Genomic DNA, 26,970 nt, shown 5'->3' on the forward strand with positions numbered 1-26,970 from the left:
ACAGCTGTAGTTGAAGACTAAAATATTAGCTAAAACGAAACTGCACAATTCATGATATCCAGTCCATATATCCATATATACAGTCAATAATACAACAATAATACTAATAATAATACATTGACCGCATAATTATTTGTTTGTATTTTCCTGTGTTCCTAGTGGTATCATGAGCATTTACGTCCGTGGTGGTACAAATCTCCTAAGAATTCTTCGTTTCACCGAAATATTCCGGTAAATTGCTGTCATTTCTCACAGAAGATCCGTACATGACGTGCCACAATGGTTAAGTTCAAGGCCAACCACGCCCCCTGCAGATCGTCCACTTCCGGGTATGCGGAGATATGGCAAGCTCGACTGCACTTCTTTGTTGTTGGTCAGAAAAGCCATGGCGGTGTTTGGAGGAATGCAGATCTAATTACGCTGTTGACACGTGATGAATGATCCAATTAAGCCCCACACTCGGTCTTTGAGATGTCGAGACAGTTTCGAAGTTCCCACGTTTGATGGTCCTATACGGGCGGCTCTGACTTGTGGGAAATATTTCATTTGTAACAGCGATTAATTATTGGTCAGGTGATGATATTCTACTTGACTTAATCATAGGGCAGTGTTTCTAAAGCTCGATCGATAGATCCGGAATTGGCAGCATCTGCAAAATCTCGTTCCAGGAAAGATTTAGGCCTCATGTTATTTAGGTCAGAATAAAACAGTTACTCGAGGAAAAGGAACTTATTTACTAGAAGAACTTAGTACAAGAGTCTTTCCCTAATTACGATAATTGAGGGCGTGTTCTCATTCTTTTTACACAATTATTTTCACAATTAGGAATTATTGTAGGAATGTGCTACAGAGGTTGTTGTAGCCAACCGCCCGATGTAATGTATGACTGGGTTCCGTCTGTTGTTGTCCACCCTATTTTCGTTCCATGGCACACTATTTTCATTTGAAGGGTGCTGTCTTACTCCGATTTGGTACCTGTTTACATTACCCATGAAGTCAGAGATGACACGACATCGTGAAGGACTGGGGTGTAGTAGGCCTTCAGTAATATGTTTGCCACAAAAGACGACTATGCTTGTCTTAAGAGGCGACTGACGGGATCAGGTGGTCAGGCTCGCTGACATGGTTAACACATGTCACCATTGCGCAAATCGATGCTCATGCTGTTGATCACTGGATTGTCTGGTCGATTATTTACAGACCTCCGCGATATAGATGGGATATTGCTGATTGCGGTGTAAAACTAAACCCACTCACTCTTAGAGATCATACAGTAGATCACACACCAGGTAGCATATATAATATAGTCTCTGATATATAAGCTAAATGTTGGATTTCATCTTCAGCCAGGGGCATAGCTACCATTATAGAAAAAAACCCAGGCTTTCACACGATGGTTGTTATAAAAAGGCTGTCAAACCCTGAATACTGTCTAAAAAGCTTTACAACTTATCGGATTTACATGGGGGTAAATGATTTGCTCGCTCACTCGGTTGATGCAAGTCATCGTATCCCAAATGTATTGATCGATACTTATTATACCAGTCATTGGATTGTCTGGTCCAGACTCGGATATTTACAGTGCGCTGCCATATAGATGGAATATTGCTGACTGAAAAAAAACCAAACAAACAAACTACAGTTTAGAAACCGAAGACGGCAGGCCGTTAGGGCACGATGACACACCAAATACACCCACATTTCACATTTCACAACGCGATCGTCTTCTCTCTCAAACCTAGATATAGATTTATGGTAGTAGCTGAACTACGGTCGAGGACCTCGGTGTGAGTTGGTCGCGTGGTCATTTCAACAACCGGATCTAAACTTCCGTATCAACAACCGGATCCGACTTCTCTGGTTATGTTGAACACGCTCTTGGACATTGACTGTATGGCCTATCCTCGTTATACAAACAATAAATTACTTGGATGATCTTCCGTCGACTGACTCATGGTCTTGTCAGTTTCATGGCAAGAAGAAGCGTGTTCCAGGACCACAGCTGTATGGCCTCATGTCCACAGGCACTGACAACTTCACGGCTGGCTTTGTAGAAAGTTTAGCCTTGCTCCAAGGCCGTACTGAGGATGTCAAGGACAGTGTCGTAATTCTATCCTGATGATGCGCAAGTCTAGATACGCTGACCGTACATTCTAGGAATTGTCTGGGACAGCCTGTTCCTATTTATTTGTATAACCTAGAAATAATGAATTTAACTAATAATTACTTTGTGCAAGTCTAATTAAGTTCCTAGTCTGTGAAATTGCAATACAGCCATTTCCTTAGCCTGTCTCAGCTGAACCACACTATTTTCCCTACAGTCTATCCCTCCCTGCAGTGTAGCCTGTCTCTCAGTCCCTGAACCACACTATTTTCCCTACGGTCTATCCCTCCCTGCAGTGTAGCCTGTCCTGTCTCTCAGTCCCTGAACCACACTATTTTCCCTACAGTCTATCCCTCCCTGCAGTGTAGCCTGTCTCTCAGTCCCTGAACCACACTATTTTCCCTACAGTCTATCCCTCCCTGCAGTGTAGCCTGTCTCTCAGTCCCTGAACCACACTATTTTCCCGACAGTCTATCCCTCCCTGCAGTGTAGCCTGTCTCTCAGTCCCTGAACCACACTATTTTCCCTACAGTCTACCCCTCCCTGCAGTGTAGCCTGTCTCTCAGTCCCTGAACCACACTATTTTCCCGACAGTCTATCCCTCCCTGCAGTGTAGCCTGTCCTGTCTCTCAGTCCCTGAACCACACTATTTTCCCTACAGTCTAACCCTCCCTGCAGTGTAGCCTGTCCTGTCTCTCAGTCCCTGAACCACACTATTTTCCCTACAGTCTATCCCTTCCTGCAGTGTAGCCTTTCTCTCAGTCCCTGAACCACTATTCAGAGACTAAGCATTAGTCTACCATCTATCTACGTTTATTGAAAACAACTAACACTGAAATGGAGCTCTAGCTAGATTCAAATTAGAGTGGAATCTGTCAAATTCTCTACAATCAGGATTCCTCTCTGGGTATGAAGAAAGTGTTTGAAGAAAAGACTTGCTTCATTAGTGGGTTTTATATGCTTTGTCACAATCACATAAAGTCATTAAATTCAGCTTTAAACTAATGAACACAACTGACGCCAAGTGGCAGTTCCTAGGCGCGACCCGTGAAGAGACAAATGCCGTGACCTGAGACGGTGACATTTTGTGACAATCGTAAAGCATTCGTTGTTGATCCTTGGTGACAGCACATACCTGAATCTACAACCGCTTTGATGTGTCCTTGACCTTCAGCTGATATCAGCGAGTCTGTAGGTCACATTCCGAGGTGACCAAATACAAATATACAGTGAGACTATGTGTTTAGTTTGTCTATTCGTTTAATAGCCAGGGCCCACTTTCTCAAAGCTATCTTAGCGCTCAGACAGTGTTACATTAGAGTATGTCACTTTCCATTTACGTGGTGCTAAAATCGCTTTGTGCAGTTTGGCCTTGTTCAGCAATAATCTTAGTTATAATATCGAGTTTACGACCCAAAGCTTTGTAGCTAGGTTATGCAACCGTCCTTGATCCTGTTGGAGAGATCCCACACCGACACTGATCATGGGAACCCATTACGAATAGGTTCCAGCATTGTTTCTTGTTATAGCTGGCGGTGGTGAGGCAGGGTGACTCGGTCGCGTGCTGACTATTATAATGTTAAATATAGTTATAGCGATGAATCATCGATCCATGGACCGCCGATACAGTGAATTGATACAAAGCTGCGATGATTAACTTTGAATATTGCCGAATCGCGCGCGATATGTGTCAATAAAAAACGACTTACTTTTGTTTGATGATTAAAATACATGCTTACTTGGGTTACTGATCTTGTACAGTTTAACTCTTCTTTCATGCAGGAACAGACATGTCCTTGTACCGGTGCTGCATATAGCTAAGTGTAGTTTTTAGTTCATAGATCGATGTTCATGTTGTTAATCACTGAATTGTACGGTCCAGAATCAATTATTTACAAACAATAATATTGCTGGAATATTGCTGGAATATTGCTGAGTGCGACGTGAAACTAATCTCATTTGATAACACTAAATAATACCTCCGGTGAAACAACAGCACGACTTCAGTTCCGAACACAATACAGCGTCCTGTAAGATAATAACATGGCATCTCCTAAATTAATAACTCCAGAAGTTCATCTACTATCACCACATTTACTGTCAAAGAACAATCTTGTTTAATAACATAGCATCACGCCGTTTAATGACACTTTGGCACTCTCGATAACACTGTTAATTTAACCTAATTCAGTTTCCATTGCAGCATCTCACGTTAACACAACACAACAATGTCATTACCACAGTGATGGCACCATACTATCCTAGAATGGACAGAAGCCCATAAATATCTATGGTTCCAGGTGTTTACGAAAGGGATGGCTTAACCTGCCTCACCGCGGGCACCTGTCACAAACACAAAAGCAGTTCATATGTTCATTGGGTAAAAAGTCAAAATTGTCTAAAACAAAATAGAGAATGGCATCTGATATCATTTTACTCCTGTGCCTGATGGGTCACTTGGGAATGTCATCAAATGGCTGCCATAACACCCATTGAAAGTTTTATAGAGATCTTGAATGATGTAACTTTGAAACATCATGCTCGCATGTCTTCTCGAAAAGGTCAGACTTTATATATATCTACTGTGAGGAACACAACATTTCGACTGGATTTGCGCAAGTCTCTAATGTAAAAATTAATAGTTTAAATGATAATGTCCAAAAACAATAATATATAACAGACTGCGGTCAGAATGGGTCCTGAACCGTCCACTTATCGAGACTTGCCTCTTGTTAGGATAGAATTAGCTTACAACCATACGCTCAGCATTCAGTACAGCCCTAGAGCAAGACTATATTTCGGAGAAATCTTCGTTTAGGAGTATATTTCTGATGAAGAAGTAAAAATTCAATATATTCCGAAAGGAAGTGTGCCTCAAATTAAAGAAGTGGACATTCATAAGGTTCCCCATTTTTCTAACACCCCCAAATGCTGTTCAGAGACTATATCTCTTGTCTGTCTGATAGACACCGAGCCATGATAATGTTAATGCAAAAGCACTATCTTATTCACGGTCTTACGCTCACCGAAGCCCCTTTGCATCCTTGGGTTTGGTTCTCCCAATGAATATATTTTTCACATAACGTTAATGGATCGTATATATCAAAAGCTGTTAACACTAAAGGCTAGAGCTACTAGAATACCGGTCGGTTTAAGAGGAGGTTTGATCATTCGAAAATCTGTGGGACAATTTTATCTTTGTGAAACTTTATGCATAAAAGTAAATCTAAATATAAAACCGATCATGTGCAATCTGGCACAGCCCACACTGGGGAACTATTGCTGCCCTACGACCCAAGAAGGAGAGGCAGACCTAGGAGCACAGATTGTTTCACATCCCTCGAGTGAGTCAAATCAAACGATATGAGGCTTGTAGTCGAGTGATATGAAACACGCACTTTGAAGTTTCGAACTTTTTGGCAAATTAAAGAATCGATTCCAGGTTTGAGTGACTTAAATAGCCAACAGCCTGACTGCAGTATGACCCAGAGGAAATTACATTATTGACTTTTAATGTTCCACTGCCTAACAGCGCGGAATGAAATCATGGATGCCGAAGTAGATAATGAAGTGCTCCAGACAAAGCGACCAGATGGCAGACTGGAGTATGTAAGTGTTATATATCTTTTATCATTCCCCGGCATGGAGAGTGTCATGATATATCCGACTGTAAAGCCCTCACCGAGTCTAACGCCACTCCCGACTGCAACATCCCCGGAGTCTGGTTTCCTGTTCGCCATATCTGTATTGAACACCAAGTGTTATTGCCTTGTCGGCATTTGAGAGGGTCGAGACAATATGGATATTAATCTCCAGACTCCATCAACCGCTCCCTCTCCAATCACACTAATTAGCACGTGTTCTGCATTATCGGGGGAAACAATCACTATCTATACAGTGTAAAATATTAAAATATCCTGGTTAATGTCAAAACTGAAGCTGGTCAGGAGTGTTTCCGTCATTACGTGACAGCATTATTATTGGATTCAAACTGAAATGTCAGAAAGTCGCCAAGCTTCTCGACGTTGCAATTTCATGCAGAAAGTAACGTTTTTCTCGTCGGTTGTTTTCGCAAAGGCGTCTTACAGTCACCTCCGATACTGTCAGTCAAAGATTTCTTACTTCGAAGCACAGACTGTGACCTTTACAAACACCAAGACTGATCTCCTGACAACACTGGGGATTATGGAGCCATGCAATGACCTTTCCTTTACTGTTTTAGTGAGATTCAATATGAAAGCGACCAGAAGCATTTGCGTGTACTGTCAACACCTAAAGGTATATCTCTGCAGATATCTCTTCTACACACCTCACACCGCTACTGTGTACCTCTGTCTTGTACACACGTCACAATGTTGCTGTATACCTCTGTCTTGTACACACATCACGCTGCTACTGTATACCCCTGTCCTGTACACACGTCACACTGATACTGTATACCTCTGTACACACGTCACACTGATACTGTATACCTCTGTCTTGTTCACACGTCACAGTCCTACTGTCTACCTCTGTCTTGTACACACGTCACACCTCTACTGTCTACCTCGTCTTGTACACACGTCATAATGCTACTTATACCACAGTCTTGTACACACGTCACAATGCTAATTCTATACCCAAAGTCAAGGATATGGAGAGGTATGAGAGGCAACGTTCAAAGGCGGTGTCCAAATTAAGCTTCTGGAAATGCGTAGTGTGAAAAATCTAGATACCTACGTTAGCCCGAAGGATGTAAAAGCTAAATAGTATCTGAGTTACAAACGTTAGCCACACATTTGCTGACAGTTGCCGTTTTGATTCTTAGAGCCAGTTCCTGCAGCTATTCACTTGTATGACGGGGATTAATGCAGAGCACGGTCTACCATGAGGAACCTCTGTTGAAGCACATGGTATATATCAGGTTACCCTTTCTCAGTAAAATACTGTTGTCAAACAGCTTGGGTAGATGAACATTAGGAGGTCAAGGCACTTAATCAACTTAGTGATCTAGTCAGCGATGTTGTTACCGATCTAACCCACTCAGTCACCGGGGTTTCCGCTGAAATGGAATTCCGAAGATTGCGTACAATTGCAAAACTTCCGTGACCAAAAGCAATGAATGCAAAATGCCTTTGATAAAGTGGTTAGATGTAACATATGTTAAATTTGGGTTACACTTCTCCCGCCGTCTGATATTCGCGCGCAGCACCAATCATTTCTCACAATAGTAACCAGATCCGGCTCCTTGCACTTTGTACAACTACTCGCTTACCAGACCGGTTCAGAGCGAATAGGTGATGCGGTCTCCAGCAGACAACCTATGATGACAGATATTGATTGACCTCATCAGGCAACACATTTTGGAAATTGTGTACATTAACGAAAACATCTTGTTCCGTGTGCCTCTGTGTGTGCACTGGTGGAGACATGCTGTACCAATAAGTGGCCCGTAATTATCTCAGTGACACATGAAAAATACGGTATCAAGTATCAACAACGCCGATACATTCAGCATACTGAACTGATAGCTGATGTGCGCCTTCTAATCTCTCGAATACCTGGTGTCATCACTAATTGTCAGTTATCGATGGGGTGTTCTTTGTCCTTGACCTTATATATTTACAGACAAAAGTGCACATATGTAATAAAATATGTCACTATTCCATTCCGATACCCCATTTCAGCTCTTGCAGCCTGGATTCATCTCTTCTTCAGCTCTGATATTAAGCGACGTAAGGGTTGCTTACAATTCTAGTTTACGTGCGTATTTCCAGGTACTATATGTTAGCAGGCTCGGGTCTTACTTACCTCGTCTCTCTTCCCTCAACACTGGGAAATGTCAATCACACACCTGGCTGTATTTCTCCATATAATTAAGGGAGGAAGTCTGTGTGCAGTTAAAACAAAATAAACTAGCCTCAGAGAAGTCCATCTTCTGCAAAACCTTGATTCATGATGGTACAAGGAATCCGTAGAATATTGCCACGTTAGGTCACAACACAAACAGGACTTCAATATATTCCATCTTCACATGATGCTGGCACCAGCACGTGGTTCCAATATGGCCCTAAACATCCACGGCTGCATCCCTTTCAGACATGCACACGCCGATTACCGTTCACAACGCTGCCAGAACCCCGGCCATAATCTTGTGACAGTCGATGGATTCGTTGCAAAGCCTGACCAACCTGGTACTATCCAGCAACGGCTTGGCTTAATGGTAACTTGATCCCTCAATACGGTATAGCTTACAGAAACAACAAGAAATAACAGAGTTTTGTCACCATGCTTGGTAAAGATAACATGGTGGCGCGAAATGCACGAGCTGAAAAGGGAGAATCCATTACGAACGCCGTCCCCGAATGACTCACCCCGTTCTAGCCACATTGGTTATGAAGGAAATGAGGTCGAGCGTCCCATCTCAGAGATGCAGTGACCCTCGCTGTTGTGACTATTGATTTTATTGTCAAAGCATTTTGGAAGTAAGGTGCATTCTATAGCGCAGTTGTCCTGCAACAGATGCTATTGGATGAAGTGCAAAGCAGCGAAGGTTAAATGTTGTAAGAGGGCCTTGCGTTCCGCCTGTATTCATGGTGTATTTTACGTTTACACCTATGCAATATTCATGCGCCAACGTTGAAGCGCCTGCCACTCACCGGTGTACGTCCAACACCGTTAAAATCATTTGACTTTCTCACGTTTCTTTCCCAGTACATCGGAGATCTTCATTGTGAGAGATTATTGATTTCCTGTGCCTACTAAAATGTAATGTCAACAAGAAGTAGTTCATGTTCGTTCGCGTGTTAAAAGGGGTGTACGTTTAAATGAACTAAATTCGATGTAAACTATTTTATCAAATCGAACATCGTGGTGTTTTATCTGAGATGCGAAATGGTCACGAAATCAGGTTACACTGCATCAATGAACTGATGAACTAGTGAGACAGGCTTCTTATTCAGTGAAGCTGATTGAAGTGAGCATGTTCCTCCTCTTGTTGACTCAACTGAACCTGATCTTCTCGTTGATGAGTGAACTAAACATGATCTTCTTGTTGTTAAATGAACCAAACAAGTTTCTCGTGTTGAATGAACTAAATATGTCCTTCTTCTTGTTGAATTAACTAAACATGTTCTTCTTGTTCGTGAGTGAATCAAACATGTTTCTCTTGATTTTGTGTGACCTGGGTATGTTTCTATTATTGTTGAATAAAGTGTACATTCTTACATTTTTGTGTGAAGTGTGCATTTGTTCATGGGTCCGAGTAACAGTAGCTTGTTTTACCAATTCCCGCCCGTCCCGATGAGAAAATGCACAGCCCGTAACGTGTATGGCAGTTCAAGTCCTAACATGTACCTATAGTTCCCATTTATTTCAATACCTAACTTGTACATATATTTCAATACCAAATTCAAAGACCCGGGGTTCGATTCCCACATGGGCACAATGCGTGAAGCCCATTTCTGGTGTCCGCCTTGATATTGCTGAAATATTGCTACAAGCGGCGTAAAACTAAACTCACTCAGTATAGTTCAATACCTAACATGTATTCACACTTCAATAGCAAACTTGTACCTGTAGTTCAGTACCAAAATTGAACCTACAGTTTAATACCTAACTTGTAACTACAGTTTAATACCAAACTTGAACCTATAGTTCAATACCTAACTGGTACCTGTAGAGTACCTCACTCACCCTGGCCTCACACACTATGTGTAGGCAATATACAAAAGAAAGTATACCTAGTGCATCTTTATATGAAGTCGAAATGATTAGACTCATTTCGTCAACAAATAAAAACTACAGCAACATCTGCAGCCAGATTCATTGACGTTCAAAGGTGGAATGGGTCTATGGTGCCCATCGGCAGCTGTAATGGAAATTAGGAAAAAGTAATTGTCGATGACCATCGAGCTTCATCATGTCAAGTTTCAAATTCAGGACCACGCTGTGATTAACTTAACTTGATTAACGTTTTTAAGCAGTATGTCACCTGAGACACACGTGACGTGACGGTCACATTTCCATCGTAAAGTAATGGAACCTTGTCTGGAAGACATGCATTCGGAATTCCAACTCGAAGGAGTGAGTGATTGAGTAGGATTCTATTCCGCTTTTAGCAATATTACAGCAAGAAATGGGCATCACACAATGTACCATTGAGGGCAATCGAAACCGGGTCTACGACATGACTAGCGAACGCTTTAACCACTAGGCTACCCTACCGCCCCAACTCCAACAGGAACCTATGAGAACTGCCAACCCACTACGTCATCTCAGCCTAGATGCATTACAATTGCGCCCCAATGTGGTGAGGTCATTTTATTGTAGTTGTTCAAATACAATCTCTATTGACAACAATCAAACATTTAATCATGTATATCAGCATATCACTTAATGACTTCCGAACAACAGGGAGACAATGATCCCGTTTCACATATTAAACGCTTATCAAGACCTTGAGGAAAACTGGACTCCTTATCGTAGATAGCAGCGGAGACCTGAAACCAAATAAATGGCCTCTGATAACAGTCATCCTTTAAACACGTTAATCTGGTGAGCATCCACAAAGTCCATGGTCAGTGGTCATATGCAAAGAAGTGACACACATTGACCCCATAATCACACATCGAAAGCCACATCTCCATCAGATGTCCAGCTGTGGTCCTCCATTTAGACCAGAAATTAATGACCCGTACGTTATGGTAAAGGGGGATGCTTGAAGTTCCGAAAAGGCAAATCAGATCAAGCGGGAGGCAGATCCATGGCCTAGATACTGGAATATGGAACGACGACTCATGTGACATTAATCACTGTGGCTGTCACAGACATTACATCACAAGACACAATACCATCATTGCCTTTCTCAAACAACAGTTAACAGAGGCACCGGATCAATATCCCAGTGACGGAGAGGACGTGGTGGACTTGTACAACGTTTGCTGGCAGGGCACAACCCGGAGAGTTCTTTGCAGGACATAACTCAGAGAGTCGCTAGCTTGACACAATTCAGAAAGTGGCTTGCAGAACACAACTTGGGGAGTCGCTACCAGGATACAACTCAGACAATCCCTGGCAGGACAAACCCCAGGGAGGTGTTAGCTGTACACAACTCGGGATGTCACTCACAGGACACAACTCGGGGAGTCGCTAGCAGGAAGTTGTTAGGACACAACTCGGGGAGTCGCTAGCAGGAAGTTGTTAGGACACAACTCGGGGAGTCGCTAGCAGGAAGTTGTTAGGACACAACTCGGGGAGTCGCTAGCAGGAAGTTGTTAGGACACAACTCGGGGAGTCGCTAGCAGGAAGTTGTTAGGACACAACTCGGGGAGTCACTAGCACTACAAAACTGAGTGAGTCGCTAGCAGGACAAAACTCAGAGAAGTGTTAGCAGGACACAACTCGGGATGTCACTCACAGGACACAACTCGGGGAGTCACTAGCACTACAAAACTGTGTGAGTCGCTAGCAGGACAAAACCCAGAGAAGCGTTAGCAGGACACAACTCGGGGAGTCGCTAGCTGGACACAGTGCGGGAAGTTGTTATCATGACACAGCTGTGGGAGTTGTTATCATGACACAGCTCTGGGAGTTGTTAGCATGACACAGCTGTGGGAGTTGTTATCATGACACAGCTCTGGGAGTTGTTAGCATGATACAGCTTAGGGAGTTATTAGCAGGGCACAGCTCTGGGAGTTGTTAGCATGATACAGCTTAGGGAGTTATTAGCAGGACACAGCTCTGGGAGTTGTTAGCATGATACAGCTTAGGGAGTTATTAGCAGGACACAGCTCTGGGAGTTGTTAGCATGATACAGCTTAGGGAGTTATTAGCAGGGCACAGCTCTGGGAGTTGTTATCATGACACAGCTCTGGGAGTTGTTAGCATGATACAGCTTAGGGAGGTATTAGCAGGGCACAGCTCTGGGAGTTGTTAGCATGATACAGCTTAGGGAGTTATTAGCAGGGCACAGCTCTGGGAGTTGTTAGCAGGGCACAGCTCTGGGTGTTGTGGGCAGGACATAACTCAGGGAGTCGTTAGCAGGGCACATATGACGGGAAGTTGTGAGCAGGAAACAGCTCAGGGAGTTGTTAGCAGGGCACAGCTCAGAGAGTTGTTAGCAGGGCACAGGTCGGGGAGTTGTGAGCAGGACACAACTCAGGGAGTTGTTAGCAGGGCACAGCTCGGGGTGTTGTGAGCAGGACACAACTCAAGGAGTTGTGAGCAGGGCACATGTCGGGGAGCTGTGAGCAGAGCACATGTCGGAGAGTTCTTAGCAGGACACAGCTCATGGAGTTATTAGCAGGACACAGTTCGGGTAGGTATGAGCAGGACACAACTCAAGGAATTGTTAGCGGGACACAACTCAGGGAGTTGTTAGCAGGGCACAGTTCAGGGAGTTGTTAGCAGGTCGGGGAGCTGTGAGAAGGCCACATGTTGTTAGCAGGGCACGTGTCGGGGAGTTGGTAGAGGGTCACATCATTCTGTATTTTGAATGACAAAGGACGTCTAATCCGTATGTGGCTCAAGAGTTAGTTTGCCATAAAAACATTTAAGAAAATGTTTCTAATTTAAATGTCACCGTAGTGAAATGACCTTGTTAGGTTCTGAAAGCATGCGATGCCTGCGTCCCCCGACTTAGGGGAAGGTCTCTAACGTTCACTTAAGTTTTGAAATATAATAAAGGTCTTTAAATGGTGACAAAATCCTTCCACATCCTTGAAAGCTGCAAGCAGACTGCACCATTCTGACTATATTACGAGCATGTGTTTTTGTTTATTCGTTGAACACTACACTCAGCGACACAGCTGAATGGCTGCCTATTCTTATCCCCTTCTCACGACAAGCAGTCTATTCTCACTTTTTTCTCACCTCAAGCAACCTAATCTAATTTTTGTTTTCCACCCCAAGCAGCCTATTCTCACGTTATTTCTCACGTCAAAGAGCCTATTCTCATTCATTCCACATCTCAACCAGACTATTCTCACTTTGTTGCTCACCCGAAGCAGCCTATTTTCACCTGGTTTATCGCGTCAAGCACTCTATTCTCAGTTAGTTTCCTACCCCAAAGTACTTTAATTAATGGTGGTCCCCAAACAGCCTGTTTATTCCCTTCTCACCTCAAGCAGCCTATTTATATACTTTCTTAGCCCCTCCGGCCTACTCACTTTCCTTCCCTACCTCTTACAGGGTATTTGCAATACTACCGTGATATAGTGAATGTATGTTGTCTTCATAATGTGAAAACGGCCCATCTGACCCGATATCAAGAACTATGCATCAAACGGTTAATCTTTCACCTGATTCTGAATCATTCATTAGGATATTATTTGTGAGAAAATTAGCCACTCTCGTGGGCCTCATTAAACGTACCACGTGACTGATTGGGTAGTGTAGGGTGGCATCTACTTCTATATAATTGATGCAGCTGTCATGGACAGGCTTTCTCAGGATCTCAACACAATAGGGTCTGGAAACTGGATGTGATTATATTTAGTTTAGTGGATTTAGTATGTCAAAGTATCGACATAGGTGTCATGTGTTAGTCGGAGTATTATAATGTAAACACAAGTACCCATAACACACCTTCACCAGAAGCTGTCGTCGCACATGTTGAACACTAGTATAACTATTCTTTTCCAGTATATTTAATTCGATTCCAGTATCCCTTTGTGGTGATGTGAGACAACGCTTTATAGCAGCCGGACCTTGCTGGATAAATGGGTGGTCACGTGTCTAGTTCCGACTTGCTTCCTGTCACACCGGAAGTGCGCTGCAGGTTTTACAGGTTTGTCATGCGCAAAAACGTAATTTACTTTAGGTTATATTAAGACCTTAATAGGGCCCCGTTTCACAAAACACTCGTAAGCCTAAGATCTCGTAGGTTTTCTTGTAATACTTACACAGCGGAAATAATACAAACTGTTGGAGCTAGTTTGTCGAGGCTCTCTTAGCGCTCAGATAGTCGTAAGTGCCATACATTAACATTATCCTACGACTATCTTAGCGCTAAGAGAGCCTCGAAAATCTGGGCCTTGAAGCCCCTGATATGAACGGGTGATACAGTAGCAAGATGGAATCAACATATCAGGTGAATAATATCAGATGAATACTATGTGTATTCAATTACTATTAGCTTCACAACACTGACTACAATAAGAACTCTCCCTGTAAAAATTAGATGAGTCATGTCGTAGTGAACTGTATACCTGTGCGCTTGTATGTGTGCAGACTACACACGCACACGCACACACGCGCGCGCACACACACACGTACATACATGCATACATACATACATATTACATATACATACATACATACATACATACATACATACATACATACATACATACATACATACATACATACATACATACATACATACATACATACATACATACATACATACATACATACATACATACATACATACATACATACATACATACGTGGTGTTCTCCAGGATGAGCTGATGCTGTCCTCGTAGCCGGGTGTTGCAGTCACAGCCTGGGATGACACAGTTGTTTGTTGATACGAAACTTTCCTTGACTCGCGGTGGTGAAACAATCAGGTCTTCCCGACGATGTCGGCAGTCGTATTGCGAAGTTCCTGTCGAAGTACACCCGACAGTACACAAGGAGGTGGTTGTTTGCTGTGTTTGTAACACGGATATAATTACACTTTCTGCTACACGCTGGAATAATGGCAGTTGATGGCCGAATAACAGAATAATAGGAAATCAATAACAATTCATAAGCACCTCCTTTCTCTGTCGCCTAGTATTAACTACACACTCTTTGTAGGCTTGTATACCACAAAGACTCGCTCTGCGTTGTCAGATAGACACTATAAAGGACACTACCTATAATAGTAATTTTACCTGTGTTTAGTCTGACGCTATAACACATCCCACTCATGCGAAGGATGACACTATATCACACCCCGCTCATGCCAAGGATGACAATATAACACACGCCACTCATGCCAAGGATGGCAATATAACACATCCCACTCATGCCAAGGATGGCACTATAACACACACTACTCATGCCAAGGATGACATTAAAACACACACTACTCATGCCAAGGATGACATTAAAACACACGCTACTCATGCCAAGGATGGCATATAACACATCCCACTCATGCCAAGGATGACATTATAACACACGCTACTCATGCCAAGGATGACACTATAACACATCCCACTCATGCCAAGGATGACATTATAACACACGCCACTCATGCCAAGGATGACACTATAACACACGCCACTCATGCCAAGGATAGCACTATAACACACGCTACTCATGCCAAGGATGGCACTATAACACACGCCACTCATGCCAAGGATGGCACTATAACACACCCCACTCATGCCAAGGATGGCACTATAACACATCCCACTCATGCCAAGGATGGCACTATAACATACGCCACTCATGCCAAGGATGACACTATAACACACGCCACTCATGCCAAGGATGACACTATAACACACGCTACTCATGCCAAGGATGGCACTATAACACACACTGCCTCTGTTTAGCTTGACATTATGACACACATCGTCCGTTTCAACTAACACTGTGACACACCTACCTCTGTTGAGCCTGACACCATAATGCACACAACCTCTGCTTAACACACCCTAACTCTTTGAATTCATTTGACGAAGAGGTAAAGAATAGCCCACAAACGGTGTGAATACAATAAAGAAGATGTTGACATGTATAAGATTTTGTTTTTAACTTGAATACCGACTTCTATGTGCCTCTCAAGACACCCGTGTGTTTGTAGTACACACAAAGGCGAGCAGACGAACGCTAAGAATGTATAAATTTTGACATAAAAATAGCAAATGTATACCCATTTAAACTGAAAATGAGCCGCAGTCACATGGGAAATTCAGTACCTGATGGAACCCAGACTTACTTCATTTAGGGCTTTGGCATTGCAGGGACCTGTTATATGGTCTCCGGACAGACTAATAGGTGAGGCGTACAACTTCACTTGTCTGCGTAACGCCCGCATACATTTGTAACCATGCTACGTACCTACAAGTCACTGGACAGCTTGTCGAACTGTATACGACATTTCTTTTCTTTTCGCTCACGCTACTACCAGATTTAACTCCAACTGCATTGATGAGATATGTATTATGAATAAACCAGGGCCTATATTTTTGAAGCTATCTTCGCACTAGGATAGTCGTAAGTGCCATGCATTAACATTAACTTACGAATGTCGTAAAGTTAATAGAGCATCGAGAACCTAGGCTCAGATTCCTAAACGTTTAAAGGTAGTGTGGAACATTTACAATTGTAGTTGTTAATATTGCTTATCAAAGTGATTGACAGGAAAAGGCGACAGATATTTTTGCGTGATAAATAACGTGAAAGAGATCTATATTTTAGACATCAATATTGCGTAGGCTTCTCTCCAGGTGGTGATATCGGAAATCCATCAGATGTAGTTTTTGCTGAAATCGTAACTTGGTATATTTTATACCTTGGTAGTGTGTGTATGTGTTGTGAAAGGTGTTCCAAGAATATCAGCAGGTGTTGAGTTTATTGCCCCTTTTACGGTATGTGAGTGGTTTCACTACCTGTCAGATGAATTGTGGAGGAAGGCTGAACCCGTTGTAAACGTGAAGGCTTTGGTGTCACGCACAAACGCGGTGTTGACAGAACAAAGATCATAATTCGTTGGACGCGAACCCACTGTCAGGAAAGGATTAAGGAAGGAAACCTCTCTAGATGTCCATAAATGGAGCCCCAACCCCACTCCATCCCCCACCCACAAGCACACCCGCACCCACACCCCCTCCATAAACAATGGCGTAGAACTAAACTCACACACTTATTCTAGATCTAGTCTGTCACCCAGACTCAAGAGAATAAATAAGTGGTAATTTAGGTCTAGGTTGATTAGACCAGTTTTACAACATATGTCATATTTGGGATTTCACTTTCTTAAAAAAGTACAAATTCTAGTACTTTACCAATTTTGGACCAATTTTAGGTTTCTTCACTTCTCAGTCTCAAATTAAAGAATGGTCGTTCCTTAATTTGGATTTAGAAAAAATATTTTGATATGTGATATTTCTGGGACAAACTTTCAGTTTACCAACTCTCCATGCCAAGTGTTCCCCAAATAGTCACAAGCCACCGATCGCCCTACGCCTAACACTTCCGGTCAATTCCCAGCATGCAACATGGTCTTGAAGATGCTGCAGAAGCAGTACGCATTGGCGTATTGGGTTTGATTAATCCGAAATGTTTGTCTCCAACATTGATGTTGGTCACATGTCTATATCCTCGAGAATATCACGTCGACCTCATTCTAGGAAAGGCATGGGAGTGGAAGCGGAATGTCCTACAGGAATACCGGGTCAGCCTGCCGCTCCTTTGTCGGGGATAACTGTATACAGCTGAAAACTTGCATATCACTATGATGCTATCATTAATCCTTTCAAACGGGGAAACTGGGCGGAACGTGTGACAGATGTGTTTACTACACACATCGTTCACCACGGTCAGCATGGGCGTTTAGGGTGAGGGGTCACCTGGGATCATGACAGAGTAACTTATGATTTTACGATCCGCCAATACAACACTCAGCACGGGTGGGGATTGGGGGTTGGGTTTGGTGATTTTTGTTTAACGCTTCGTAGAACGGTGTTTGGGTTATATCACGGCGTGTGAGAGGTTGTATTTGATTGTTATTTGGGGAGGGGGGGTCTGCACTTTCGTATTTTGTTTATGCATGTTGGCGAGACGGGTGGTTTGGGGGGTATTTTGGGGGGGTTGGGGGTATGGGTTTGGGGGGGGTAGTTTTTGTTTTTGTTTTGTATTCTTTGGGGTTTTTTTTGGTGTGTCTGCGTGTGTGTGTGTGTGTGGGGGGGGGGGGGGTGTTTGTGGTTAATGACAGTAAATACAAATACCCAATGCACCGACCTCAGGGTTTAGACAGCAGGTTTCATACAAAAAAGTCTTGGTTCAAAACTTATTCCCTCCTCAATGGACAATGTCCGACTGGCTTCATGCAGTGAGTGAAACATGTTATGCAACGAGCAAAATTAACAGCTAGCCCCGACCATCCATGAATATAAAAGAATGGGCGCCCTGAATATGTTGCCTATGGCTTCAGCTAAGATGCAGACACTTACACGATTACATAACCGACGGTTTAAACAAACACCATCAGAAGCACTGACACCAGTCACCCTTCTTAACCGGAACAGAACAAAACCAAATTATATTTACATTAATAGCGAGAGAGCCTTTACGAGAGTTACGATGCATATGTATACAGTGAGTGCATATACACAGCGTTACAGATGAAGTGGTGTTGGGATCAGTGTTTACTCACATATACTGAACGTCAAGCAACACGTCAGTGTCGCCATACAGACAACGAGAGGACTGCTGGGTGGAGCAGTTGCACCAGGTGATTGGGTAGGTGCATCAAGTGACTAGATCGGGTAGGTGCACCAGGTGACTAGATTGGGTACGTGCACCAAGTGACTAGATCGGGTAGGTTCACCAAGTGACTAGATCGAGTAGGTGCATCGGATGACTGGATCGGGTATGTGCATCAAGTGACTAGATCGGACAGGTGCACAAAGTGGCTGGATCGGGTAAGTCCATCAAGTGACTGGATCGGGTAGGAGCACTAAGTGACTAGATCGGGTAGGTGCATCAAGTGACTTGTTCCGATAGGTGCACCAAGAGACTAGATCGGGTATGTCTATCAAGTGACTGGATCGGGTAGGAGCACTAAGTGGCTAGAACGGGTATTGCACCAGGTGATTGGATTGGGTAGGTGCACCGGATGACTGGATCGGTTAGTTGCACCAGGTGACTGGATCGGGTAGTTGCACCAGGTGACTGGGTCGGGTAGTTGCACCAGGTGATTTGGATGGCTGGGTGTCGTCGCCATATCCTGTATGACGTTTGCAGTATCAGATGTTTGTCCACACACAAACGAAACAACTGTATGTTAGTGAGACAACTTTTAACATGACTTGAGTTTGGCCACTTACCCACCTTTCTCTGTTTTCAGCCTGATAAGGTTTTTCACTTCTTTTTAGATCAAATCCAGTTTGGAAGAGCATGCTGTCTTTTTTCCCCGACAGAAACTATATCACGATGCGGTGTGTAGGTTTAATACACGGGATTGACCTTGATGATCACGTTCTGGGGATCTTCATAAAGTGTATAACGTTATTAGTCATCGTTTGCATAAGAAACGGTATCTATTACGAAATGTACGGCTGAACTGAAACTCTGATGGCATTCAGGTAATGTATTCCGGATAAAGGGCCTTAACATTAAAACAAACAGTTGGACTGTATTAATAATGAGGGTATGCTAACAGTTTAAAGTCCTAGTATAAACACTGAGGCTGAGATTAAAATTTACCCTGTAGGTAAGGAACTGGAATAATGACAGCCATTTGAGTAAAGACGTTAAAAGTCTGGTTTTATGCTTCGGTAATCAGTACAATCTACGGGCAAAGAGTATCGAACACGACACAAGGAAACTGATTTCAAGATATAAGTCTGTTTAGTAACGTAATAGAAAACCCGTTCGAAAAATTTAAAATAGAACATTTTCCGTGTAATTTTGCGCCGTGAGATTACCGTTTAATACAATCAACTCCGTCTTTTCCTGACTAATTTCAGACCCATATCGACGTGCTCCATTCTTTGCAACGATAACGTAACAGATTCTACCATCTGCTCTGAAAGGTTGGGGCCTGTCTCGACGGAAAAAAACACGCTTTCCAGGTCCTGCTGTTTAACATTGATGTTGCCGACGTAATCTCCTGGACGTTAATACTACGGAGACGCAATCGTATGGGTACAATGAATCGGTTGAAGCGGGTCTAATGAATAATACACAGATAGAGACCTTCCGTTGGAAGTTGTGACAAGAGGTTAACGCGCCCGGAGTCCTTCCATTGTCTGTCTCATGGTCATTAAGTGACATTAGGGGAGTTATAGCAGCATTAAAGACAGAAATGATAGACTTCTTTTTTTAATTCTTGCAGTGCGACATATATTAGCAGCACCACCAAATACCCATTATGACCCGGGTAAGAAATGGCTTTCACAAGCCCATGCTTGTAAGAGGCGATCGTGACTAACGGAATCGGGTGACTCGGTGGACACATGTTATCATATTCTAATGCTGAATAGAAGCTCATGCTATCGATCACTGGGTAGCCTGTTGCAGACTAAGCTATATAGATGGAATACTGGTGAGTGCGACGTTAAAGGTACAATGCCACACCACATTTGTCTGAAAGTACTTAATGTATTTCTCTCCATAATACTATCAGCTCTCGGGGAAGCTACTATATAATTCATTTTTAAAGGACGTATTCAGATTACAATTATATTAAATTAAAATGATCGAATGAATTACTGCAACGTTGCATAAAATCTACCGGTCGAGCATTATTTCAAGCGAACCCCATAGAGTATAAATGTCCCTTAGAGTGCTGTTTACGAATATCCAACGCACAATTTCTGACTGACACCAGTTCGGCAAATACCGAAAACACTGCGTGCGACAGTTTCCGATGTACGGAGCAATCCTTTACATTCCACATAAGGAAAATGTGTGTGTTTGGGGGCAGTTCGCCTCGAAATTTCCAAGTATCATTTTCAGGCAACTCGTACGGGATTATAAATCTTTTATAACATCAAAAGGAAGCTAAAGTGAGGGCATATGTCCCAATATATTAATTATAAGTCAAAATATTGTCGAACACGTTGTGCCTTTAAACAACAAACAAACCACCCCAGTGATTGTTGGATGGGCATCTGACGACGGGCCATTATTTTAAACCAAACCAATGGCGATAATCGTTCCATGGTGATTCCATGGTGATTACGCAATGAACAATAATGCATCTGGTGATCGTGCTGTGCGTTCAATTTCCAGTTTTAATTTGAGACAATACACACCATGATGAACTGAACAGGGTTTTTAGGAAGTTGTGCCTACGTCTGTGCATCTCTATGAATGGTTACAGTCCGTTTGAGTCAGAAACACACAGATCGATTGCAAATTGTATCATTGTACAAAATTGTCACATAAATATAAATAGGACACATGTTTCTCATTTACTTATACCAAACAGTTTTCTCATATTTGAACATTTTCCGGACTTCACCAAAAGAGTTGTTGAAGAAACTGTCATCATCGAAAACGCAAAAGCTGCTATCTGTCGCGGCGGGGTGAAACCGCAGAAACGGAACAGCCACTATCTCGTCGTGCACGGGATACACATGCCTGATGAGAAATGAAGCTGAATGCTGATGTGAAACAGTTGATGATTAAAGTGTACGATTTTTTTCCGTGCTGAAGCCGAAAGGGGCAAACCATTTCATGCCATTAATAAATTCCGTATTCGAACATCAAAAGCTTTAGGAATATCAGCACTGACAAACGTTCTGGAACACAAACATTGTGAGGGTGATGCGAAGCAGGTAGGGGTCGTGTCAAAATCACACAAATTAAAACATTTGGACAACTTTCAAAAGAACATTGTAGCGCAGTCTATCAACAAGCTCTATTCTGGAAACATTTTTTAATACATATAGCTGAAATGTTTTAAAATGCATTTGAATCAAGAACACAACCTCATAGTATCAAAGTACACACTCTGGCGACTCTTACACTCTTTCGGGTATCGTACGTCAGTACTCTGAAGACGCCCTGATATCGTTCGCTTGAGAAATAATTTTTTCAGGGTAAAAAAGAAGAAGCGCGAGGAAGGGTTCGAGCCAGTGTACTTGGACGAGACCTCGGCCAATGCCTCGCACACTGCCAACAGTCAATGGGTACCCGATAGGGGTGATAAGGGGTCGCGAGGAAAATAAGAGAGAATAATCATTCTCCATGCTGGTTGCTCCAGCAAAGGCTTTCTCCCAGGCTGCGACGTGGTATTCAGTGCAAAGTCCACAGATACCACAGACTACCATTCCGAGATGAATGGTGCGACTTCCACCCTATCACTGTGACCTTAACCCCACTGAAGTGATATGGGGTATTGTCAGAGGAGATGTTGCCAGATCAAACACAACCTTTAGGTTACGTGACGTAGAGGTTTTAGTTAAGGAATCCCTTAACAAAATCATGTCTGAAACTTGGCAAAACCGTGTCAACATGGCAGCTTACGTCATTGAACAAGGTTACCGGTCTCGGGATGGCTTACAACAGGCAACTGTGATTATGACACGACGACAGATGAGGAACGAACAAGTCTCCCGGAATAGATTTTGAGATGTCCCGCGCCATGACTGGCTGTTCCATTTCTGCGGTTTCACCCCGCCGCGACACATAACAACGTTTGCGGTTTCATTGATCAAACGAAACTTTCATTGATTAAAGTTTCTCAAACAGCTTTTTTGTGGAGTCCGGAAAATGTTCAAACATCAGAAAGCTGTTGGGTACATGTGTACTATTTATATTTATGTGGTAGTTTTGTACAATGATAAAATTTGCAATTCATCGGTCCGTTTCCGACGCAAACGGACTGTATGCATGATTTATATTAGGAACATTTTCAGCATCAATTACACTATTTCCTGGTCGAAACTAAGTTCAACATTATTTGTTTGGGCGCTTTGTTTCTTTTGCTTGCGAGAGCAATTACAACGTGCCTCTATGCTACGGCGGAAAAAGATACGAAAGAAAATAATAAATAAACATTTTCTCATGTAAAGCGTTTATCTTATCGCCGAGCCTGGAGGGGTAATTTCTACGCGTTGTGCAATATCCCATCGTTAGTGCAACACCATGGGGAATTACTGCCGCCGTCTCAACATTGTTTGTTTGTTTGTTTTAAATGTTATAATGTCCAAATACCAGCCACAAAAACCAATGTAAAAGGTTCTTGAAATTTCACTGACTGAAAAAACTGTTTGGTTTGCTTTGGTTTGGATATTGTTTAACGCTAAACAGCAATGTTCCAGCTAAACAACGGCGGTCTGTAAATATTCTTGTCTGGCCCAGACAATCCAGTGATTTCAGCATCATAAACGCAGTTTTCCTTCCCTATTCTAATGTCGACAAATGGTATTGGTTGGCATGTCACCGTGGAAATAGGTCCGCGTTCAGCTCTGCATAGAGTGTGTCCGGACCTTGTCTTGCCAGAGACCATATAATAATATAAAGACTCTGGTCTTGCTATCGGAACCAGCTGCGTTAGCAATAATTGGTACACAGTCTAATCTGTCATGTCTGGTGTGTAATGCGTTGTTTCAACAATATTCATAGATTTCAATGCTATTTTTACAGACCAGCTGACAGTGTGGCGCCAACACACGCACCTCGGTAACATGTGTCACATGTACTATGTCAGCTCAGACGAAGGGAGATAATCCTCTTGACGCATTCAGTACACCTGCACGTCCAAAACACCTCATTAACCAAGGTCATCTTGGCTTGGGGCTGTGGGGTAGCCTAGTGGTTAAAGCTTTGACTTGTCCCGCCGAAGACTCGGGTTCGATACCCTGTGTGGTCACAATGTGTCAAGCGCCCATTCTGGTGTCCCCCGCCGTGATATTGCTGGAGAATTGTTAAAAGCCGCGCAACACCAGACTCACTCACTCACCTTGGTTTGATATTTTTTCATCTACATTGAACGTGGATCCTTAGTATCACTTGTTCGCGTGACTATAACCGAACACAACCCATGCTTGCGGCAGTGTAGACCCTTAATAAAATAAGTGCATCATATCATGTAATATTAATTCCTGTTGAAAAGACGTTTGAGCAAACTACCTCTGGAGGGATCTGTCGGCACAAGACGGTTTTCAGTCAAAGCATACTTACTGACACAGGTCAAGTAGACCGGGTTGTGAAATGTCCACCAAGGTCAGCTTGTACCGTAGTCATGTTTTTCTTATCATAACTACAGGATACCATTATTGAGACCTCTGAACTTATTTGCACCTCATCACGAGGCGGCCGCCAAGCCCCGGAAGTGTACTAGGGTTGCTGGGAAGGGTGTTGACGTCAACAGTTACCAGTGAATATAGCGATATAACACATGGAAACAAAGGCTGATAAGAGGGTGGGGACAGTACAGCAAACAGAGACATATAAGACATATAACAATAGCAACTAATACGTGGAGAACTTTGTGAATCTTTAAAAATGCATTAATGACGAAATTGTAGCAAGCATATTCGTGTTTTACTTCATCGCTTCCCACAGATGACATCCTTACCTTGTCAGCTTGATGACGGGGTTAACCGCTTTGGTCATGTGGACAAGGCGTCCGACTTCGGATCGGAAGGTCAGTCGTTCGACTCCCATCACGGGACTCGGAAAATTTGTGGCCACTACATTGACAAGGCTCCAGGAAACATAAGAAGAGGGTGAAGATGTATAGAGGTGGCATTCAACGGCAAGACTCAGAGGACATGGAACAAGTGTACATTTAACATATAATGATGTTTGTGAAACATGATGTTTATTATGCTGGTGAATACTGATTGAACATTATTGATGTTAGCTACACCGACAATTGCTACTAGACGCGAAGAAACTTGCCAATCTGGAAACCTGCATTATGACGAAATAGTAGCAGAACATGAAGGCAACTTAATTCAATGATATATAAGTGTTTTGTGAACGTTACACGACTCACGATGAACATTCACACTGTCGTGATCTTTTTGGTCAGGTTTTTTTCTTAAGCGTAGTTGATATTTTGTTTCCCCGTGCAACAAATATACGTGTCTGTTGACAGCGACATCAAACGTTATTTTCGTCTTAGTTCATATCCTACTACAAGTCTGTCTTGCTCTATATCGAGCGACAGTTGCTACATATACACGGTACCTGATACCAATGAGTATCTGACGCTAACTGTGTGTATACTTTTATATCATTATCGTCTGGAGACCGAAAGGTCGCTATTTCCTCGACATCTCTGTCAAAGCACAATCTCAGCGGCCAGGGATCATTATGATGCTGCTATCTCGCCGTTGGTATTTTCCAAATAAATTGCTAAAGCTAGTAATTCGTTGTTTTATGTAAAATTTACTTCTATTTCCTGGTAACCCTATGCTGACGGAACTGCTCTGGCTTAACAATGTTTATGCCACAGTGATAAAAGTACTGAAGTTTCATAACTGTTTGTGCTTGAGTGAGCACAAACTTATACAAGGGTGTGCCGTTAGACGTTCCACTAGTTTCTCAGACAAAGATCTTAACGCATTTATTTTCTATTTACAGCACCTTTACAGCTCTAGCATCTCATTCACATGCAATAGCAAATAACCAGCATCCCATTCCCACACTCTCACAGCTCTACCATCCCATCCCCACACCCTTACAGCCCTAGCATCCCATCCCCACACTCTTACAGCTCTACCATCCCATCCCCACACTCTCACAGCTCTACCATCCCATCCCCACACCCTTACAGCCCTAGCATCCCATCCCCACACTCTCACAGCTCTAGCATCCCATCCCCACACTCTCACAGCCCTAGCATCCCATCCCCACACCCTTACAGCCCTAGCATCCCATCCTCACACTCTCACAGCTCTACCATCCCATCCCCACACTCTCACAGCCCTAGCATCCCATCCCCACACTCTCACAGCTCTACCATCCCATCCCCACACTCTTACAGCTCTAACATCCCATCCCCACACTCTTACAGCTCTAGCATCTCATCCCCACACTCTTACAGCTCTAGCATCCCATCCCCATACTCTCACAGCTCTAGCATCCCATCCCCACGCTCTCACAGCTCTACCATCCCATCCCCACACTCTTACAGCTCTACCATCCCATCCCCACACTCTCACAGCTCTAGCATCCCATCCCCACACTTTTACAGCTCTACCATCCCATCCCCACACTCTCACAGCTCTACCATCCCATCCCCACACTCTCACAGCTCTAGCATCCCATCCCCGCACCCTTACAGCCCTAGCATCCCATCCCCACACTCTCACAGCTCTAGCATCCCATCCCAACGCTCTTACAGCCCTAGCATCCCATCCCCACACTCTTACAGCTCTACCATCCCATCCCCACACTCTCACAGCTCTAGCATCCCATCCCCACACTCTTACAGCCCTAGCGTCCCATCTCCACACTCTCACAGCTCTAGCATCCCATCCCCACACTCTCACAGCTCTAGCATCCCATCCCCACGCTCTTACAGCCCTAGCATCCCATCCCCACACTCTTACAGCTCTAGCATCCCATCCCCACACTCTCACAGCTCTAGCATCCCATCCCCATACTCTCACAGCTCTAGCATCCCATCCCCATACTCTCACAGCTCTACCATCATATTCAGCTCGTACATAAAGCTGACGCCGGAGGCCAAGTGACCCATACTCCGCCATGGACTACCCGCCACGTGTGTAGCGTTTCCTCGTCCCCGTCAACGTCGCCAACAAAACTGTGACTCATGTTGCTGACGCAAACAACGTGTCAAATCAGAAGGGCAGATAGAAACGTGATAGTTTCCAACTCGTATTAAATCATTTTTGCAGTGCTAATTGTGTGCATAACGTCATTATAACACGACCATGATCACTTTAAAGGAAGATGCTGGGGCTAATTGTGCGACCCAAGGAACACATTGATAGCTACGTCAACCATGATTACCGTGGATCTGTATTTAATTAAGAAATACGAGCAATAAGATGTGATGTCGTTTGTTTCCGGGGTGATGTTTCATGTAAGAATATCACAGCACTGAAAACGAAAGATGAATGTCTACTCGCTTGAGACTTTACGAGAATTCAGCTTCATTAGGTCCCACTAACAGCTCATTTCATCATATGCTTTTCTGAAACCGCCTGATTATAATGTGATATAACCAATTGGCAATGG

The 26,970-nt window shown here is 43.3% G+C and overlaps 2 protein-coding genes across 2 annotated transcripts in view; one reads left to right on the forward strand and one right to left on the reverse strand.

Moving 5' to 3' along the window:
* Positions 1 to 8,455, reverse strand: part of LOC137286133 (uncharacterized) — a 59,447-nt gene extending 50,992 nt beyond the window's left edge. The window contains exon 1 of the mRNA XM_067817798.1: positions 7,895 to 8,455. The gene's annotated coding sequence lies outside the window, so the exon portion shown is untranslated. The remainder of the gene's footprint in view (positions 1 to 7,894) is intronic.
* On the forward strand, positions 280 to 26,462 carry LOC137287972 (uncharacterized). Its single transcript, XM_067820337.1, has 4 exons — positions 280 to 369; positions 1,967 to 2,104; positions 24,343 to 24,485; positions 25,421 to 26,462. Exons 1-4 carry the CDS (start codon positions 280 to 282, stop codon positions 26,460 to 26,462), a joined length of 1,413 nt encoding a protein of 470 aa, XP_067676438.1.
* The last annotated feature ends 508 nt before the right edge of the window (positions 26,463 to 26,970 follow it).

The sequence above is a fragment of the Haliotis asinina genome, chromosome 6 (assembly GCF_037392515.1).
Source record: "Haliotis asinina isolate JCU_RB_2024 chromosome 6, JCU_Hal_asi_v2, whole genome shotgun sequence".
Lineage (NCBI taxonomy): Eukaryota > Metazoa > Mollusca > Gastropoda > Lepetellida > Haliotidae > Haliotis > Haliotis asinina.

Excerpts from the sequence above, each read along its gene's own strand:
- LOC137287972 (XM_067820337.1), top strand. The coding sequence starts at position 280 with ATGGTTAAGTTCAAGGCCAACCACGCCCCCTGCAGATCGTCCACTTCC. Across the intron at positions 2,105-24,342 it reads AGGATGTCAAGGACAGTGTC|CTTGATGACGGGGTTAACCG; the intron begins GTAATTCTATCC and ends TTACCTTGTCAG. Across the intron at positions 24,486-25,420 it reads CCAGGAAACATAAGAAGAGG|CTCTACCATCCCATCCCCAC; the intron begins GTGAAGATGTAT and ends ACACTCTCACAG.